This window comes from Dasypus novemcinctus, chromosome 7, assembly GCF_030445035.2.
Source record: "Dasypus novemcinctus isolate mDasNov1 chromosome 7, mDasNov1.1.hap2, whole genome shotgun sequence".
Lineage (NCBI taxonomy): Eukaryota > Metazoa > Chordata > Mammalia > Cingulata > Dasypodidae > Dasypus > Dasypus novemcinctus.
In genome coordinates, this window is record NC_080679.1 from 37,665,092 (window position 1) to 37,685,885 (window position 20,794).

General features: G+C 42.5%; 1 protein-coding gene across 1 annotated transcript in view; it reads left to right on the forward strand.

Moving 5' to 3' along the window:
- The first annotated feature begins 3,837 nt into the window (after positions 1-3,837).
- Positions 3,838-20,794, forward strand: part of KLF7 (KLF transcription factor 7) — a 91,251-nt gene continuing 74,294 nt past the window's right edge. The window contains exons 1-2 of the mRNA XM_023588651.3: positions 3,838-4,009; positions 4,217-4,456. Coding sequence (XP_023444419.1) covers positions 4,355-4,456 — 102 coding nt within the window. The 5' untranslated portion in view covers positions 3,838-4,009; positions 4,217-4,354. The remainder of the gene's footprint in view (positions 4,010-4,216; positions 4,457-20,794) is intronic.

Sequence of the window (20,794 nt, forward strand, 5' to 3'; positions counted from 1 at the left end):
GGAAAAATCAACATAGATGGTGACTATATTGATACTTCAGAGGAGCTTACTTTGAATATCAAAGAATTAATTGAGGCCATTGGGAAAACTGATGAAGCCCTCAAACATTTTTAGAAAAATGACCCCCTTTTTGATTATGCAGTAGCAGTCAAATAGGAACTAAGGTGTTATAAGGTACTTAACATTTTGTAGAAAAAATTAAGCCAAACAATATTCTACTTGATTTATTATTTGCTCATTTTAAGATTAGCACGTAGCTGTAATTACAACATAAATTTTATTAAATAGAGGATAGAATAAATGTATTTTAATAACATTGAGTTTTATTTCCAAATAAAGTCTCAAGCAAACCTTTTTTCAGTAACTGCTCTGAAATTTGGGCCCTATTTAATTAGATGTATTTCGAGGGGCCACTAGTGCTAATCACCCTCGGATAATTACTTCCTGTACTAATGAAGCAGAATGTTTCTGGAAACAGTCTGATGTCTTGATTGTGTCCATGTGCATATGAAATTTTTATCATTTTATTCTTAAAATATCCTCATACTTGGGGATAACTTATATATGTTTAGATAGGTCTTATAAGATCACATCCAAAGGGTGATATTACTAAAAGTACTATCAGTGTCTCCTAAGACAATGCATGGGGACTGTCTTTGGAGTCAACTTGGAGTCAGACCTATATCTGAATCTGCTTCTGCCACTTAATAAACACATGGTATGGGAAAATTTTGTGCTTTCTCTGAATTTCACTTCCGTCACCTGTAAAATGGAGCAATAATCCCTCCCTCATGATTGTGAAAGTCAGCTGTGAAATGTTTGTAAAATGCCAGGTACGGAGAAGGCATTCAGCATGCTGTAGTACCAACAGCGCTTGTTTATTTTGGGTTTGTGTGACTGCCAAAGTTCCCTTGTGATCTTAATTTGTGGTTAATTTGTGCATTTGGGTAATTTGCATGTGTTTTCCAATGTGAACCTAGGATCTCTAGGCTATAAAAAGTAGCTAATATTGAAAATGTGCCTTTGTTGCATAAATGTCTTAGAATGAATTCTGAAATATTCTATAAAGCTTTGAAAAAAAGTTTTAATGAGATTTGCAGGATTTACATTGTAAACTTTTGTTTGAGTTCTTCTGTAATTTGAGGGCTGACAGTCACATGGAGGAAAGCCTCAGTGGAAGCCCCCCTTTCTTCACCCAAGCAATTTTTAGAAATAAATCTTGACTTAAAACCAAGAAACTCAATTTTTCACCATGCACAGCTCAGTGCAAAGTAGAGGTTTGGACTTGTTGAGATGTTCCTGGATTTGAACCACTGCTTGGCCACATCATGATTGTGAAACTGTGACCAAATTTCTTAGTATTTCTAAGTTTGGTTTCTTCATTCCATAAAGATGAGGATAATTAAAATACCTATTTCGGGGTTGTTGTGAGGATTAAATGAGACTGCATATAAGCTGCTTACGTTCCCATATAGTAGTCTGGCACATTATAAGTGCTCAATAAATGGTAACTAATATTTATCAAATCTTCAGACTCACAAGTTAACAGCTATATCATATTTTGTTCAAACATGGTAATAGTGAAATACAAAAATAAAGATTAAGTTCACTTGCATCTCAAACATCAATGTCCTATCTGCCCCCACCCCCACGCCAACACACATAATCAGAAGAGCCCTCAGGAGGTAGGAGAAACTTATAACAAATTGGAGAGGAACCTCTACCTCTCCTCCATCCCCAAGATCCCAGTATGTTCCATCATAGGTCCTAATAGTTCAGATATTATTTATTCAGGTAAACTCAGGAGATAATGATAGCTAACATTTAGTATTTATGTAATGTCAGATAATACACTAGTCAAGTTACAAATGTTAGTTTGACTCTTCATAACAATGAGGCAGAGCAGATATCACAATCCCTATTTTGGAGATGGGAAGGCAGAGGCTCTGAGCCAGTAGTTTGCTCAAAGTCATGCAGCTAGTAAGCGGCAGCACCAGTGACCATAAGGATTAAGATGAGTTAACACATTAATTAGGATGTGATGATTCTCAGTGATTTTCTCCATCTGGCCTTTCAAAAAGAGGTAGAGCTGCCTTCTCATACTGGCTTTAACATATGTGTGTGTTATCATGACATAACTTACTTGTGTCTGACTTTTAACCTTTTTACACCACGAATGGGTATAAACAGTAATGAATGTACTGTGATCCTTGCACACTCCATGCAAACTCATTATAGTAAATGCACCAATTATACAATGGATGGCAAGCTGTAAATCTCACCAACAGAATTCCAGGCATTAAAAAGTTAATAATCTAGACTTTCCTCAAACCAGGTAACTCCTGTTTAATTTCCCCTGGCAAATACTGCATTTCAAGTTGTGCTTATTCTAGAAAGCTGAATCGTTCAAATCTTGTGATGAGTCCCACACAAAAGGAGGGAAAGGTGAAGAGGGTTATAAAAGTGGATGTGTTTCTTTCATTACGGGTAGAACGAAGTTTCTCAGTTCTGAGTAAGTGGTGAATTCTGCAATCATTCCAAAAGTAGAAGTTCAACTCAGTGCATTTTGGGGAAGCTTGAACACCACCGACCATTTAAGGTCAAGCAAACAATTGGCCAATGCTAACAACGTGTAGTGCAGGGCTTTCGTCTCAGAGTTAACAGGGTCTCCATCTCCCTATCTCCACTTTCCTGCTGTAGAATACAACCCGGCTCCTGGCTCGGGAATCTCGGCTCTGCGCCGAGCCCCTCGCCCGCCTTTGAAGGTGGGCGGCGGAACCACGAGGTGAGCCTCCTGCCAAAGCCCACAGGCGAGCACCAGCCTGGGACCGGCTTTACCCAGGACCCCCGCTATTGACTCTTCCGTACTTAAGCTAAACGTTGCTTTTCAATCAACCTTAAACGGAGTCAACTGGGCCTCCCCTCCTCCCACTCAGGGTCAGAGGGAAAGACCCGGTGGGTGGGGGCGCGCAGGGGGGCCTCGCGTCTCCGGGCTGGGACGGCGCACGACGCCGCGCCCCTTTGTTCTGGCCCATTGTGTGACAGTTCTCCTCGGGCGCATCTTCTCTGGCACCCTGGCTGTCTGAGGGGAACTCGTAAAGGGGCTTCTTCTGCCTTTTTCCCCCTTTATTTTTGAGTAAGTGCTGACCTCCTCTGCAACGCCCCGCTCCCGCGGTTCCGGGCCGCCGCGCCTAGGAGGGAGGCGGAGCGCAGTGCCCTCTCCCCTCTCCCGCCCCCCGACGGCTCCTGCGGGCCCTCCCCGCCCTGCTCTTCCTCCAGGAGGCATCCTAACGCAGCACTCTGGATTTTCACCTCCCGGCTGCCCGCGTCAAGCCAGAGGGGCGACGCGCGGCCGCCTGCCCTCCGGGGGTGCAGGACGCGGGCTCCGCAGGGCACCCGGGCGAGGGTCGGAGGCCGGCCCGCGGCCGTAGCCCGATCCCGGCCGCCTCGGCGTCCCCGGAGCCGGCCCTAGTGTCGCCGCGGCCCGCCCAGTCCCTCGCGCTCGCGCTCCCGCTCCCCGGCCGCCGAGCGGCGGCCTCCGCGCCCTTATATAGCCCTCTAAAAATAGCTCGCCTCGCGCCGCCTTGTAAGGCAGCAGGGAGATCCGCCGGCCGCCAATCCGCGCTGGCCGCCAGGGCCAAGCCCCGCCCCGGGTCCCGCTTCGCGCTCCTCATTGGTCCTCAGTGACTTCATGAGCCCCCTGTTTACCTTACATGGTCACACGCGGCCTAATGGACGCCCTCCTCCGAGATCCCACGGCTGCGCCGAGAGCCGCGCGGAGGGGGGGGGTGGGGGGGACGTTTGGGGAGGGGGAAGAGCAGGAGGAGGAGAAAAGGGGGTGGGGGGAGAGACTACAAACTATCAAGGATGGGGTAGGGGGTGGGGAGGAGCGGGAAGGGGGGGGGAGAGCGATCGCGAGAGGAAAAAAAAATGCAACCTCCCAAAATAAAGAGCAAAGATTGCATTAGGAGCGAACAGCGCTGCAGAAATAGATGGCAGCTTCGTGTCAGTGAGTTTGCATCCCCCTTCCTGATCCACGAGCTGGAGTGATTAGAGCCCTGGAGGGGAATTGTTACTCCCGTGGAGAAGTCCCCTTTTCCTGGCAGTCGTCTGCACTGTACACGCTGGATGCCTCTCTCCATCCACCCCGCTCACTCGCTCCTCTCTCACCTCCTCTCTCCCTCTCTCCAGCATTGATTTTTTTTTTCCTTTTTAGTTGACTGAAACAAAACAAAACAAAAGGGCCACTGGATGTCTGCCTTCTTGGGGGGTGAGCCAGACAGACTGACAAACAAACAGACCCAACTGTGCTCGGGGGAGGGTTTCTCCTCCCGTTTTGCCCGGCAGCAGCAGCATGGACGTGTTGGCTAGTTATAGTATATTCCAGGAGCTACAACTTGTCCACGACACCGGCTACTTCTCAGCTTTGCCATCCCTGGAGGAGACCTGGCAGCAGGTGAATGATTTAAATTACTTGTGTAAATCGTGTGGTGGCGGCGGAGACGCAGGGGCTGCGTTGGTGTGGGCTTTGGGGTTTTGTGTTTTCTTTAAAAAAAATTTTTTTTCCCGTTTTGGCTGTTTGTTGTTAAAATGTTTTCTGAACCAGTCATATACGCTCACCTCTCCACCCACCCCTAAACGCCTTAGCGTGCCGAGGCGAGCAGCCGAGCCGAGCTGCCTGCATTCAGTCACCAACACACATCCTTGCGCACACATTGTCGGGCGCACTGTCACCCCAGTAGAGACCTGCCTAACTTCTGGGGTTCAGAAGAGCCGCGTGGGAAGGTGGTTTGGGGGTTTATGAGCGATTGCTGATAGAAGACCACGTCCCTCCATCCAGGAGTTCTGCCTACTTGGTACCTTAAATCAGGTCTACCTCTTTCAACTAGTGCTGACGGGGCGGCTGTCAGATGGAGGCGAAGCCGGAGCGAAGTGGAGTGTTTTCCCAGTAATTAGCGGGTGTCAATAAGAAATAGGAGCTTGATTTTGAGATGGGGAAGAGGGCAGAAGGGAGAGGAGCCCAGTGACAAAAGATACCCAAGGAAATCCACAAGGGGGACTGGAAGATGTGCCTAGCTTAGGCTGACAATGCATTGTAGGTTTCCCTAGTCAAATGCACCCAGAAAGAAAACACTCTTTGTGTTCTTGTTTCTTTTCGTTTGGCATCCCTATTCAGTGAGACAGCACGACCTTCGGCAAAAGGGATGGTGTGTGTTTCAGTGCCTCCGAGACTTTGTCTTAAAGGACTAGCTAAGAAACTCCTAGCGTGCTGAAGGGCACCTACGCTAAGTTGGCTAGGCATCCCAGCGAGGGCGAAGCGGGGCTGGTGACAAGTTCCCTGGGCTTTGTGAAGTGGAATAAAGAGTGCTGGGTCTACTGCGGAAGCAGGCGTTTTCTCAGCAGGGATTAGGAACTGCCGAGGGGACTTTCTGCAGGAAAGATGCGGGGGGGGGAGACACGAGTATTCTTTTAAAATTCCACAGTGTGCACCGTGAAAGTCCAAGAAGACGGTCCGGATTTGCACATAAAAGTGTGAACTTGTACACTTCGTCCTGGAGAACCCCACTTGCCCTTGGGGAGGACTGAAAGCGGCTCGGTGTGTGGCTGCTCCTGTAACTTTGCCTCGCTCGGTGACAGCAGCTTGTTAAAGCTAATGAACGGCTGGATTTCCTCTGCCAGCATCCAAAGCGGGATTTGCCAGTTTGAGGCTGGGATGTAACAGTTGCTGCTTTAGTGAGGAGGTTTTTGGCCTTTGATACCGGAGCAGAGTGGCAAAGCACATCCTCTGACTGTACCATTGTTACCATTGTTGTTCTCTTGTGAATAGAGTTGTGTCTCCTCAAGGTATTGGCCTCTGGGGTCTGTGTGTTCACACATGCCTTCCCGTCCGAGGATGCTAGCAGGTACTCTTGGCCCTGGCTCCCTGTAAATGCATACACAGTGTTTACATTTTCGGCATAAAGCATTTCTTCAGGGCATCCTTTACTTCATCCTTATTAAGACCATCTCAGGAAAGGGTCTCATTAGATGTTTTTCCTCTTTTAATTATTTCACATGGTAATTAAACCAAAATGCCAGAATTTCATTTTCTGAAATAACCTTCATCTCACGCTATCGGCCCATTGGGTTAGAATCGGTTGCATATTAACAAATGTCTAGACAGGTTAGGGAGGAAATCTGTTGATTTAGTCAGCCTGCCCAAGGCAGCCCCTGTTTGTGACTAACTGTTAGAGCAGTGTTGGAGGGAAGAAAGTTGGCTTTATTTGTTACGTTCTCTCCTGATGAATCATGCAACTTTGTTTTGGTTCAAATTTTCACAGTAGTAAAGCCTGCTTGGGGGAAGGCCTCTCCAGAGGGAACCTGCTTTTCTAGATCTGGCTATCACATCCAGGAGAAACTCTAGATCTGCAAAGAAACATCATTGGTTTGACAATTAGAGGATGTATTAGATCTATTGTTTCCTCAGGGGCCTCCTCTGCTTTTTTCCTTCTCCCTGCTTTCCCCCCCCACCCCCCACCCCCCATCCCCATCTAACCCCCTTCAGGGAAACTTTAGCTTAGTTTCTATCAAAAATTAAAGGAATTTTCTCCCCCTACCCCACCCCACTCCTTTTCCTCTTGCCTTAACCTTCTCCAACTGCCAAACCCCTCATTTTAAACCCCTTTGTTGAATTATTTGAGAGGCATGCTCATACTCCACTGAGAAACATAACTTGTAGGAAAATGCTTTCTGCCCTGGCCTCTATCACAACTACTCTATCTCTATATAAAGGTGACTACAACCTGCTGTCGTGCTGATGACACAACTTCCAGCCTCTTTTGCTTCCTTTTCTCCCACTGCCTCCCCCCCCCCCTTGTTGCTTCTTAATGTAGCAGTCGTAAGGGGGATGTGAGGATGGGGTGGTGTGGTGGTTCTGTGCAACTGTTGGGTCCAAATAAACCTTCAGATGATGAAATTTTGAGTCTAGTTTGCTCAAAACAGCTCAGGAAGATTGCTATAAAGAACCCTAAGCAGAAGGAAGTTTTCAGAGATCAAATGGGGAGCAGTTATTAGATATTTTTCTTAAAGTCAGCAAGATACCTGGCCTTGAAGAGATGAGGAAATGAGGAAGATCCTAATAATCCGATTTGGTTTTTAGAGAAAGAGGGGCTTGGTGATAAATCCAAGAACATCTGTGTATTTGAAAATTGAGAATGGGCTCTAAATATGTGGGAATTTTATTTTAAACTGGTGGTATGGGATAATTGAGCCTGTGATGGCCCCTGTGTAGCGGGGATCATCATTCTGACATTGGGTTTTCAGGCATGAAAATCACTGCCAGTGTAATTTAAAAATCCAGATGGACATCCCACATTAACAGCTCTCCATTCCCGGGCTCTGACTGCATGCTTAAGCACTTGGCCCAAGTAACATCATCTCTGCCTGTCATATAACTGTAAATTACACTGTGCTTATGCGGTCTATTATTTTATGGAATTCAGCTGATGCACAACTCTTAAGGCTACCAGCCTTAAGCTCTTTGGAAAGTTGCAGGAAAATTTCCAAGAGTGATTTGAGCAAAAGCAGGAAAATGTAAAGGGTAGGATAGGGCAGAAGCTGGAATAACTTATGGGGTACCACTTGATGATGGAGAAAAGGGAGACCCATTTAGGACTTTTTCTGCCAATAGAAAGCATAGCTATTCTGGACCCACCACTGACTTGAAAAATAAAAAAATGATTTGATACAGTCCTCTTAGTTATTAGTTAGAAGTGACAAAGATTTTTAGAATTTTGAAACCTGGTCTATTTTGATACCTGCTATTTCCCAAATGCAGGTCAGGTAATGTTCTAAGTCTTATTTGGATTTAGCTTTGCTATGTGCCGTTGAGAAGCACAGTATGTTTCTTGTGAAATTATGTTTGTTGTTACTGCTGATTCATAATTGGCAGATGGGGTCAGTTTCAGGCCTCCCTTTTGCTTGGAGAAAATTTTCCACTGCTACTGGAAACAAATAAATAAATCATAGAGCATTCCTCCCTCCTCCTCCATTCCCCCATTGTTTTAAACTAATGGCATACTTGGCTACTGTAAGGCTAAAGCGTCCCCATAACACTGCAATTTCATCTTCATTTCAGGCACCCTCAAACACTTATAACAAGGGCCTTTGGTACAAAGCAACTCTAGGGGACAGCCTCCAGAAATGGTTGCCTTCCAAGAACAGCCTCATGGTACAAGGGATGGCATTTGGCCTGCGAGCCACATTCTTCTCCATCTGCAGGGTGAGCTTGCCTTTGCACTGCCTTCTCCAGGCCTGAGCAGCCAGGTGCTGTCTCAGCCAGAAAGACAAAGCAAACTCTTTGTAGGGTGGCCCATCTGCAGGTTTGCCTCTGTCCCCAATTTGCAGAAAACCTTGTCGTGAATTAGAATTTCTTGGCAACAGCACCACCCAGGGAAATTTGTAGACACAAAGGAGCCTTGCTAACCACACTGAAAAGATAAAATAGTTGGCTTTTTTTTTTTGGTATGTGATTTGTATGCTCTTCAGTTACTATAAATCTATTTCATTTCAAATAGTGACTTGGTAGATGAAGGAAAAACTAGAACTCCTGTTGTCTAGATTTTTCTTTGTAAGGGTGCAATCACTAAATAAGTGTGTCTTTAAAAATGAAAGCACATGGAAGTGCAATCAATCACACACTTAGCCTTTCTTTAATAGAGTCATTCCCACCTTCTTTTAATAGACACATCTTTGTGTAGATTTAGGAGCTCTCAAACATTATCATTCAGTGTACCTGTTTGCAGTTTAGTATTTTAAAGCAGGTGAATGGTACAATGCAGATATTTTGACTACATCTGTCTTTAGTGGGGGAAAAGGAAGTCACCATTCTTTGTTCTCCCTCCCCTGAGGAGAATGTGATGTTGAGGTCCAATCCATTTAAAGGGCAGACCAAAAGATGCAGTGTGACAGCCCTACCCTGAAATGATTTATGTATGGGTACATCCGAGACCCTAAGCATTCAAGTGTAGGCTCTTACTTTCTCTTAGCCCATTCTAAATATAAATGCCAGTGGGGGCTCTTTGCCTCTCCATTTAAGTGGGACTTAATGTGTGGGGGGTCTTAAAGTGGTCTTAATGGGGGCTTTTAGTAGCACCATTCTCTTTTGCATCTTTACATTCCTCTCTGTTCAGTATAATACTGTATTTTAACTTTTTGTACAAAAAGGCATTGCAGACTTCCTTTCCTCATTCTTTGTTCCTATTGGGAAAGAAGAATACAGTTCACTCTGGCCAGTCTCACCTGGCTCAGACTGACAGGATAGCTGCTGTGGCATTAGATTGGTTGGTAGAGGTACCACACGTGGGCACTTTGTCATAGCACACAAGTGTTTTTTTGTTTGTGTTTTTTTTGTCGCCTTTGCTGAACCCCACGACTGGCAAATGCACATAAAACCTCTGCGATTCTGGTTCACTCCACATTTCAGTTAGCATTTATGTTGGAATTGGAATTTGCTGAAAGTTTAGGACAGCTCCCCAGCTTAGTGAGTGGTGCTAGGAGGGAGAAGGGAGAGATTTAGGTTCCACAAATCCCCCTTTTCTCCCAAATCAGCTGAGTGCTCGCTTAGCATAAACAGGTGGAAATGTTTTAACTCCAAATGCCAGTTTCACCAAGAACAGCAATTAGAAATCTCTTCAACTATTAATGGTGTTAAAGCCGGAGGAACAAGATCCAGCATGTTACCATTCATGTTACATGGAACATTGACAAGTTAAAAACATTTTCCCCTCCTCCTGAGTTACATTCTTAGAACAGCCACATGAGAACTCGTCCTTATTCAATTTAGCTTAAGTGTTCCTGAAATAAACAAAGTACTGCCATTGCTAGGACAGGCTTTTACCTAAGAGGGGCCATGATCTCGCTCTTCCCTCTCCCTTGGCCTGATTTTCCGCTGCTGTTTTGCAGAATTATTTCTACTGCTTTGAGTCCTATTCGTTTTCCTCACTTGGTATTTTGATGTCACCCAAAGAATTTTGTCCTGCTGAACGCATCTTGTCTGCTCCACTGTCCCTTAGAGCAGCTCTTTCAGCTCCATCTGCCACATGCTTGAGTGTCAGCAGCAGCCTTGGGGTGGGGGTCAGTGTCAGCCTGCTTGAGGTGTGAGTGACTTCTGGTTTCATGCAGACATCTTTCCTGATCAAGCTGGTAGATAGACCCAGTCACACCTTGTCGGGTTTTCTTTGTTTATATTAAAACAGAAGATATGTCACAGTAAATACTTGACTCCTTAAGTCCTTGTGATATGCAAACTACTGTGTTTAGGTAATGCAAATTTGAATTGGATATAGATTCTGCTCACTAAGACCTTGTACTCTAGTAGGAGAAAGAATGTTCAAAATTAAGGAATATGGAGCAGAATGCATTTGTGGAAAAAAAAAAGTAGTCAAGTTCTGTGAGTATTTACTTTTGAGCACTGACCTGTGCCTGTCTGCATTTACCTACTTTGTCATGACCTTGTTTATAAAAGATGCTTGAGATTTACTAAATTTTATTATGGACATGCTTTTAGCTAATGACTTGGATGCTGGAGCCTGGATTTTTTAGGGCAGATGAATATACAGTGTGGATACACATGTCCCTACTAGTCAGGAAACAGCATCGATGTCTGTGTCTTTCGGAAATGATTAGAGGTAATGAAAATAATTAATGTAGAGCCATATGTAATACCTATTTCTGAATATGGATTTACGGGCATTTCTTGAGGGTCATGTTGAATGCCAGACCCAGGACCTTGTAACAAAGCTAGGAGTGTAGAATCTTAGGATTTCAATTCTTGAAAGGGCCTTGGCTTCCTCAACTAAAACATGAGAAGTGGACCAGGTGATTGTTGAAGCCAGACAAGGCACTGGACCCTCCAAGGACCCTATTGCTAACACTGATGGCTCTGGGTTCCAGGACTCATCCGCCTGCCCAAATCAGTTAGCTTACTTTCCATCCCACTGTGCAGAATATGCTTTAAGTCATTTCTCATTCCTCTTTCTCTTTTTTCCCCTTCAAAGGAAGCAAGCAAATTCTCTTTTTACTTTGAAGAGTACAAGAATATGGAATTTTGGAATTGCCTTGGGCCCTAATCCAAAAGCCATTGAATATCATGAAGAAGGCTTATTTGTGTAATTTAAACCCTTTTCCACTTTAATAATGTGGTGACCTGGAACATGTACACTGGTTCTGAAACAAAACAAAACAAAAGCCCCCAATTAGAATTTATAGTTACAACGAACCATTAAAGTGCTGCCACTTAAATAATAACAAATGGAGTGCATTGAAGTATAGATAGTAGGGGGTAGGGCGGAAGATAGAACTGAGGTTTTATGGAGAAAGCATCAAACATGAAATGGCTTTGTCTCTGACATCTTGCCAACAAAGGAACTGCATGCAACTTTAGCAGCAATCCATGTGAATTCAAAAGCCATTCATGAAAATCTGTTTTGAAGTGTTTTTAAATTCTTGAGAGGATTGAAGGGGCAGTCAGGTTGTAATGTTTTATAAATTTAAACAGAAAAATAGTGTATAATGTAATAAACAGTTGGAAAGAAACCACCTCCGTGAGGTTTAAATGCAAAATCTTTTGGAGCTGGAGGTTGAAGCAGGCCTCATTTCCACAGTTGTCCCTAGTGAGGATAGAAGAAGGTAGGGTTCTCTTCACTCCTCCACCCTGTAACTTTTTGCCCTTCTCTGCCTTCCCACTCCCCCATTCTCTGATAGTTATAATGGGAAACGTCTCTTTTGGAACTCATCTCCCAGATGTGCTTCACCCCTAAGATCTTGGACACATAAAGTTGCTTCCTGAATGGAGACTTTTTTATTCCTCAAAGTAATACTCTACATCTCCAACTCCAGATATATTCCTGATTTTCAGGCTCACATTTTTGGATGCTGAAATATGGGACTGAGAATAAAGGCTTTTGGGGTTCCCCCATCACCTTAGCTGAATATGTCCCAAACCCTGAACTCAGCTGAATATGTCCCAAACCCTGAACTCATCAACTTCTTCTCCTTTTACTGGCTTCTCTGCTTCTTTTAATAACATGACCATCCTTTCAATGATCTAGGTTTGAAGCTTCAACCATCTTTGGCTTCTCTCTTTCTCTCGAATCTAATAAATTTTAAAATCTCATTGATTTGGCTCCTGCAAGGCTTAGGAATCAGTCTTCAATTTTCTGTTCCCTCTGCTGTTCCCCTAGTGCCACCCTCATTGCCTCCCCTGGATTGTCTATCACCCAGTGTGGCCTTGATTACAAACTGTCAGTGGCTCCCTGTCACATGCAGAGAAGGCCAACTTCAACATCCAAGATGTCCCAACATGGGGTTAATGGTCTCAAGTTTTTCCCCCTTTCACGCATAGGAAATGCCACCCAAACTTGGTGGCTCACTGTATAGATGTTTTTCCTGCTTTTGTCTTTATTTATGCTGTCTTCAGCCTTTTCCCTTTTCCTCTTCTTCACCTTCAATTTTCTTTGTCTAAAATCTACTTATCCTTTAGTTTCCGGATAGTTGCCACATCTTGCTGGAAACCTCCCTCCCTTTCCCTCAGCCAGCAGTAATTGCTGCAAGTTCTATACTTCCGTGGTCCTTTTTACTTCCTCATGACTCTTAGGGTTTGCCTTGAATTACAGCTTTAAAAAAAATCCTAGTTGTCTTACTATTCCAGAGGTATGAGATTTGGTTATAATTTTGGTAATACTTTTTTTCAGGTCAAATTAATTTTAATAAGCAAAATGTTATTTCAACATGTAATCAACATTTTTGTCCTTAATTAAATAGTTTACATTCTCTTTCTCATTAAGTCTTCAAAATCAGTGTGCATTTTATACTCACAGCACATCTCAATTCAGATATGCCCCATTTCAGCATTTCAGGTGCCCAATAGCCACATGTGTCCGGTAGCTAATGCATTGGACAGCCCAGGGAGAGACTTGTCACAACCTAAACTTTTTTTTTTTCTTATTTTAATTTCTTCCTTTTTTTTTTTTTAGTTTTTCTTTACCGAGTTCAGGACCATGAGTCTTTGTATTTGTAATTTTGGCAATACATTTTTAATATATAACCCTTCAGCTTCTTAAGAGAGCCTTGCACACAGCAGGCATCCAGTAGGCATTTGGAGACTGGATTAAGATTTGCCTGAGTGTAGTAGTGGTTCCCAACCTTGGCTGCATCCCAGATCCATTAAACCAGTATAGCTGTGGTTAGGTTTTAAAGCTTCCAGGTGTGTTTCCAGTGTGCAGCCAAAGCTGAGCCATCAGTGTATATAAGGGTTAGTACTATATCAGAATTACAGGTGCCTACTCCTTAAATTGAAACAGTTCATTTCTTCTATAACTTGAAGTCTCAGTGTAACTGAGGTTTATAATAAAACAGGACACTACTGGTAGAGGCTCTTTATCCAGCTCAATGATGAAGAGGAGCTGCCCTAGTGTTACATCCTTTGTGTTTTGCTTTCCCTCACTCTTAAGTGTATAAGATGGTCCTGTTTTGCTCACATTTCCTGTGACATACCAGAGGTTTGTTTCACCTGGTCAAGTTCCGTTTCTGGAGTTGTTGTGGTATTGGGCATTAAAACTCCAGCCATGCTGTGTTTCGGATAATTCGTTGTTAGCCTTCAGACATGATATTCCACTTCCCTCAGCCTGCCCTGTGGTTTTTAAAAAAAGGGATGGATGCATGTATGTACATCTGTTGGAAGATGCCATGTAGGCGTTGGGTAGCAGCTTTCCATATTTCTTCCTGACCTCACTGGAAGTAGACTGTGTTTATAAAGAATGTCAAAGGAACCATCTTTCTAGTAAGAGGAGCAAAAATAAATTGTGGAAAAATTGCTGCTGCGGCCATTCAGGCAAGGAGGCAGTCTCCACATCGATAGGAGGCTCAGTGCCTGTGGTAATGGCTGTGGGTGTGTGGCGATCTTCAAAAAGAAGCCTTAGAAATGCCTCTTTTTCAAATTGTGATGTTTGCGAAACTGTAGGTACTGTAGCTACATCCTTTCATGTATAAACGCCCTTTGATAGGGGGGTATGGTTGGCAAGAGAGAACATCATGAGAGAAGCTCAGAGCTCAGGGTTGAAGGATAATTTTTGGAAAGCTCAACCCAACTGTGAAAATGGCAATTAGCATGGAGCGATTGCCTTGCAAGAAGGTACTCACGTGCTCCTGCCCCGGCTCCGGTGTGCAGGATCTCACACTCACATCCTGAGCTGAGTTAGTAGGAATTCAACGGGGTGGTCACAGTGCAGGCTCTTATTTTTGGAAAGATGGCAAATTTGCTCAGCATACAAAGGGGCAAGATTAAATTGCCTCCTCCCCCTAACTCCTCCCCTTTGAGCTTTTAGTGTTTGTTCGTATGGTCACTGAAGACCCTGTCAATAGGGCCCAGCTCCTGCCTATGGAGTCGAAGGATGTCTTCTGTGAGGAAGTCCCTATGCAGAACTAATTCTCTTGTGAGCTGCTTGAGATGCTTCTCAGAGTGGCCCTGAGGTGCTGACGTCACTTCTGCATTCTAAGGATGGTCAGCCCCAACTTGGGCATTTTTCTCTTTACATCGAGGTCCTTGCTTTCCTTCATAGGGACCAAGAGATGCTTTCCGCTGTGATGGGGATTTTCACATTTGTTTATGAGGGTCTAACAAACATCCTTATTAAACTTTTGTTCTGAAGGGCTCAAGGTGTTTTGCTCGTGATCTCTTGTTATTGGCATATTCTTTCTGTAACTAGGGAGCAGGCAGATACTATAGAATTTCCTACTCTGAGATGAGAAGATTGGGGCAGAAGAAGATTACACAAACTGCCTTCCTAAGGCTGCAAAGCAAATGAGTTAGAAAACCAGTGGGGAACACACTTCCTTCTTCATTCTTCCCTCTTTCCCCTTGGCCATTCTTCCTATCATCATAAGAAGCTTCATAATGATATCAAATGTATCTTAAAATCCTCCCGAGGATTTTCTCATTTGAGCATCTTGATGAATCATTTCGTTTAATCCTCACAGCAACTCAGATATATATTCTCCTGATCCCTGTTTTACAGAGGGAGAAGTTGAGAGTATAGGTAATTAAGTCACTTGTCCAAAGTCACCCAACTTGGAAGTGGTTGAGCCAGGTTGCAAACCCAGTACTCCTAAGCTTCATATTTATATTATATCCTGTTTAGGTGGGAGGCAGCAGGGCAGAAGTCAGAGGGCATGTCCTGGCAATCATTGGATCTGTATGGATCTGAACAGCTCTCTGGTCTGTTTTTCTTTCTGAGGCTTCTTTCTCTCATCGTGGAAGGGCTGGAATAGGCTTGATGCTCCTTAAGCTTACAGTGTGTTGTTGCTAACAGATTACTTGGAGACTTTGAAATCAGGCAGAGCTGGGTTTGAGCTCTGATTCTTACTAGCTGGGTGACCTTGAAAAAGTCACTTAACATCTCTGAGTTTCATTCTGTCGTCTGTCAACCCTCAAAGGGTTGTTGTGAAAATTAAATAAGGTCAGGCATATTGGCACTTTGACCCAGTGTCTGGACTCAACAAATATTCTTTCCTTCCCCATTTTCAACCATCCTCCCTCTCCTCAATAGGAGTACAAAGTAACACACCACTCTTTTTCTAAATAGCCTCACTGGTCTTGCTAAGATCCCAGTGAGTCTGGAGGGTCTAAGAGAAGGTGAGTGATGGAGGGCAGGGAAGGGGAGAATGCTGGGTATTGGAGCTGGTATTCTTTTATCTATCCCACTGGAGAAGCTCTCATTATATAACATGTACTTAGAACTGGGAAAAAAACAGCAATGCTATTACCTCTGGAACCTGGGCTGGCTTAACATCTTTGGAATTGGCTTGGCTTGCTTGTGCAAATGTCGAACCCATTCCCCTGTCGTTCTCTCCATTCTTACTTAGGACTGACTTCTCTTAAGCTTTTCCAGCTTGAAAGTAATGTTTTGCCTTTCCTCCTCTCTCTCTCTGCCTCTCTTTTAGGAGCCAGAATTAGGCATATATAATATAATACAGAGCTGGTTACCACACCTGCCATTTCTGCCTTACCTGATGACTGAGCTTACAACAGCTTATGAGAGTGAATCAGGTTTTATGGGATCTATAAATATCTCGGATAGGATTTTTATTTCATTTTCCCTTCTCAAATAAGACATAATGGAAGCACTCACATACACAAGGAAAATTCTTTCTGTGATAAAGTAGGGTGTTTTTGAATTGGCCTCTGAAAAGCAATAATTTGATGTGGTCGTTCATGTAGGGAGTTTTATGGGGGAAGGGGAAGGATCACACATATGCCGCTATAAAAGTAAGATGACTTCCTTGTATTTAAGGTTTAGCCCAGCACCTATGGAGAGATTTATTTTAGAGATGCCAGCCCCGTGAGAAACTGCATTCCCTCCTTCAGTGGGCTGTGTATTGGTGTTTTCTTAGATACACAGAAACCAGGGAGGAAAGGCCAATTGGCTTCAGGAGATGGGTTCCCTGAAAACCTGCTCAGTGCTTTGTCTTGTCCAGAGAGAGGGTGTATCATCCTTCTCCCCACTTCATGGACTTCACCTGGGAAGATTTCATACCACTTCATATATCTCAATGAGATGTTTTTCCTGGGATTTCACTTTTCCTAAAAAGGATACCTAAGTTTAACCTTTCTTAATGTACATTAAACAATACCAGGAATGGAGAATATTTTTCTTCTCTTGCTTTTTGAGGGGTACCTAGATGGAACCTTGAAGACAGAACTTAAAAAAAGAAAAACAACTGCATTTAAAGGAAAAAGCAAACTGAGGATTCTAAGTGCCTCACTTTTGCCATATGTAAAATGGAAGTCACAAGTTCTCTTTCCCATATCTTACTCAGGACTGTTGTAAGCAATTAAATTTCAGGTTTAACAGACAGCTGTTTTTGAAAAGTTGGATGCTAACTCTCCTAACTATTTAGGTTGGTTTTTGTTTTTTTTTTTAAGCACAACATCCTCCTACATTTTTCCCAGGTTTTCAGTAGGTTTTTGTTTGACTAGACGATAATTTAATTTGTTCTCTAAAAGAACAAAGTATGTTAACTGATATACCTGAACCCAAGGTGTACAGAGAACTTTGCCTTAATGTCATTTAGTTTTTTCTGTTTAATGTCATCTCAGTGCATAATACAAATCTTGGTTTTGCTACATACACCCGCTATCCTGTGCTTATCATCAAATGATGTAACCTCTCTTGTCCTCAGTTTCCTCAGTGTACACTGTGTGGTTAGAGTTAGGAACAGTTCGATAATCAGAGATACAAATGGGAAATTTCTAGGCTGAACTGGCTTGAAGATGTGTTTTATTTGGCCAGTACACATATTTCAATTTTTAAAATATTTGAATCCTTTTAGACAGATCATGCACTCTTCACTTCCTCTTTCCCCCGTTTCCACTTCACTTCATTTCTGATCTCTGCATGGATGGGTGAGCATTTGGGTTTGTAACCCTCAGACTAGCAGGTCCCTAAGGCACCTTCTCCTCTCAGATACCCTGGTTTGGGGACAACCTTTATTTCCACACCACAGTCTCAAGCTGGTTTGCTTTCTGCTGTTCTCCAACATCCATTTTCATTTTAGATTTCTCTGCCTTATTAAATGTCTTTGTTTGGGATTCTGTTTTATAAAGCAACCTCCAAATTGCATCTCACTTTTTCCTAGTCATTCAGGTTCTGTTGTAGAGCATCGAAATCTGGGATGGAAAAGACCATCTGGTTTACCCCTCCCCCTGCCTGGGCTGAGCAGTTGCTTTAGAGCATGTTCATTCCTTTTTGGTATTTGCAACATTTTCCAATTTGGAAACCGAATCCAAGCATGCTTGTCTTGGTCTAAGTGGGAGTAAAATGGGACACTACCAAACATAATTTTTTTCATCAGATATCCCTCATTAATAAAAAAGACTGCTATTGCTACAGCTTATTTTGCCACTCCCAGAGACCCCACCTGGTAGTGGTGGGAAAAACTAACTCCTTTTTACAGAAAATAAACATGTTACCAGTTCTGAGTTTTCTTAGTCTGATATACTTGATAAGCATGCTGTATAGAATTTCACTAAGTGCTTTCCTACCCAGGCAAATGCTTCCTTTTTGAGCAAGTATATTTTATATGACCTATTCTATTGAGGAAGTGATGCTTTTGGTGTGAAGAACTCCAGGGCATTATAATAAAGTACTTTCCTGAGAATCGAGTTATTTGCTTTTCTTCCTAGCCTTGGCATTCAAATACTGCCAGCAATGCACTTGGCCCTCATTTGCTAATGCTTTCAGGATGTTATTCTACATTAACGGTATTTTTAAAAAAATTATTCTTTTATATTGGCTCTCTTATATTAGTAAGGATGTCATTTAGGTTGACCATATGGTGATTTTCAGGGTCATTCTTTTCCTGTTATAAAAGTCATTCCTTTAAATGACTTGGGGCTTGGATATTCTACCTCCTTTTCTCCACTCACCAATTCCTCTTTACTTTTTTCTTCAACAAATTTCTGAATACTGTGTAAAGGTCTGGAGTCATTATCTTATTGGCAACATATATATATACACACACATACACACAAATATGTTTATATCGTATACATATATTATTTTTAAGACCAATAGCTGTTTATCTTACCTTCTGAATTAACTACTATTAAAATATTTCTAAAATACATTTCTAGAAAGTTAGAAGTGAGAAAGAAAAGAGAGTGAAAGAAAGAAAGAAAAAGAGAGAGAGAAAGAGAGAGAGAGAATTATGTGGACATAAGATGTCCTTGCACAAATAGATTTTTCTGTGAAAGGGAAGCAGAATGCAAACCCTTTGCCCTCCTACCCAAGATATGTCTGCCTACTTTTTCCTCCAACATTTGCATCCATGGTCTCTCTGTTTTTGGTTTCCATCCATAGAGATTAGGATTTTACAAATATTAGAAGTCAAGGAACACTAGATGTCTTATTCCAGGTTATTCCTCCTCATTTTGCTGATAACTTGCCTGAGTTTTAGAGATCATTATTTAAGTTCTAGCTAGATTAGGACGCTCAAGAATTGGGAGCCCCTTTCTGGTGTTTTAAGTGCATTTGTCTGTTAACACAGCGCATCATGTAGCATGGAGCCCTGCAGTGCTTTTCAAAGGGTGGGCTGCTCTCCAAAGGGGCTTCATGCGCACAGCGTTAAATATCACCAAATCACCTTGGAAGACAGTTTTATTCCCTTTTCAGTTTTCTTTCAATTCTTCTGATCACCTCAAGGAGAAAGTCTCAGCTTTGTGGTGGTTTGCTTTTAACACCTTTCTAAGGCTTGCTAATCTCTTCTCCTTTTTTTAAAATACAGAAAAACAAGTCTCAGACCTAGAGCTTTTGATAGGCAAAGCATCCAGATAAAAGTTAGTAATATCATTTTGGTTTTCATGTTTTCAATTTTGTGATTATCCTCTACTGAGGGCTATTTGCAGGAAAAATATTTTGCAATATGTACAGACTTAATATGTAATGTCTTAGTGAGACAATTAAAAGATGAATATAATAAGGAAATGATATGCAGATTAAATGCTGATTTGGGAAAAATGCATGAAGGATGGAATGAAAATGAAGTTTGAGAAATATTGGTGTGGTGGAAAATATAAAGAATTTGGAGTTATGAGTCCTGGAATTAAGTCCTGACTTTGGAAGTATGAACCAGGGCAAATTATAAGCGGCATTGTCCCATCTGCAATGTGGAGATTATAATAATAGTATTATTATAATCTAATGATATTTGGATGTGAAAAGTGCTTACTGGACTGTCACAAGCTATCGTATATTATTGTTTTCTATTCTGTGGTAGGGGAGGCTTTTGTTTAAAGCCTTCAACTATTCCTTCTTGTTGGCTTTCTTCCTCCTTATGATATCAACTCAGAGTTGCTGAGTAGGAACTTAGAAACTTCATATTTGTTCAAATGTGGCTGTTTTGTGCCTTAATTATGGCACCTTGAAACATTTCTCACTGGTTGTCTAAAAGTGGGGACTTAGAACTTTCTGGTTTCTTTTTTTTTTTTTTTTGCATGTGTTAGGTTATTAACTAAACTTTGAGAAAGTAAACAGCCTTTGTAGTATATAGAATGTCAAATTAAAATTTCTGGATAATACACAATAAATTTTAATAGTTAAAATAGTTTACTACCCTCACAAAACAGTTGCGTGCATTTGTGTGTGTGTGTGTGGTGATACCCTGGGACAGGAGGAAATTTAGGTTTTGATTGGAAATGAGAACCAGGAATAGTATGCTTCTGAATGTAGAAATCTATATGGCTAAAATGACTCATTAACAATGCAGTATGACAGGTTGGTAGATGATTGGAAGAGGGGAACTTACCTGGATAGTCCTGGGCTTCCTGGGAAACCCTCCTATTTCTGCCACATAGGGTTTGGGGTGATAGAAGAGCTTTCTGGGACACGGACTCCTAGCCCAACCCAGCGTGACCTGGGCAGGAGGAAACTGCAGATAGGAAGGGAGGTTGAACTCAGAAACGAGGACTGCTTGACCGTGTTGGTCAAGCCCTGTGAACTGTGCCCTCCCCCAGCCTTTTCTTTCTCACTCTACTTTTTTTTTTTAAGCAAAATTTTATTGAAGTATATTATTCATACGTGAACATACATAAACAATAAGTGTATAGTAAAAGTTGTGCACCTAAAAAACAAACAGGCTTATCGTCATACAGGGTTCCCATACATCACCTATCACCAACACCTTACACTGTTGTGAAACTTCTGTTACATACTGTTTGTAAGATATGGGCTATAGTTAGTAGTAATATTTTGATGATGCT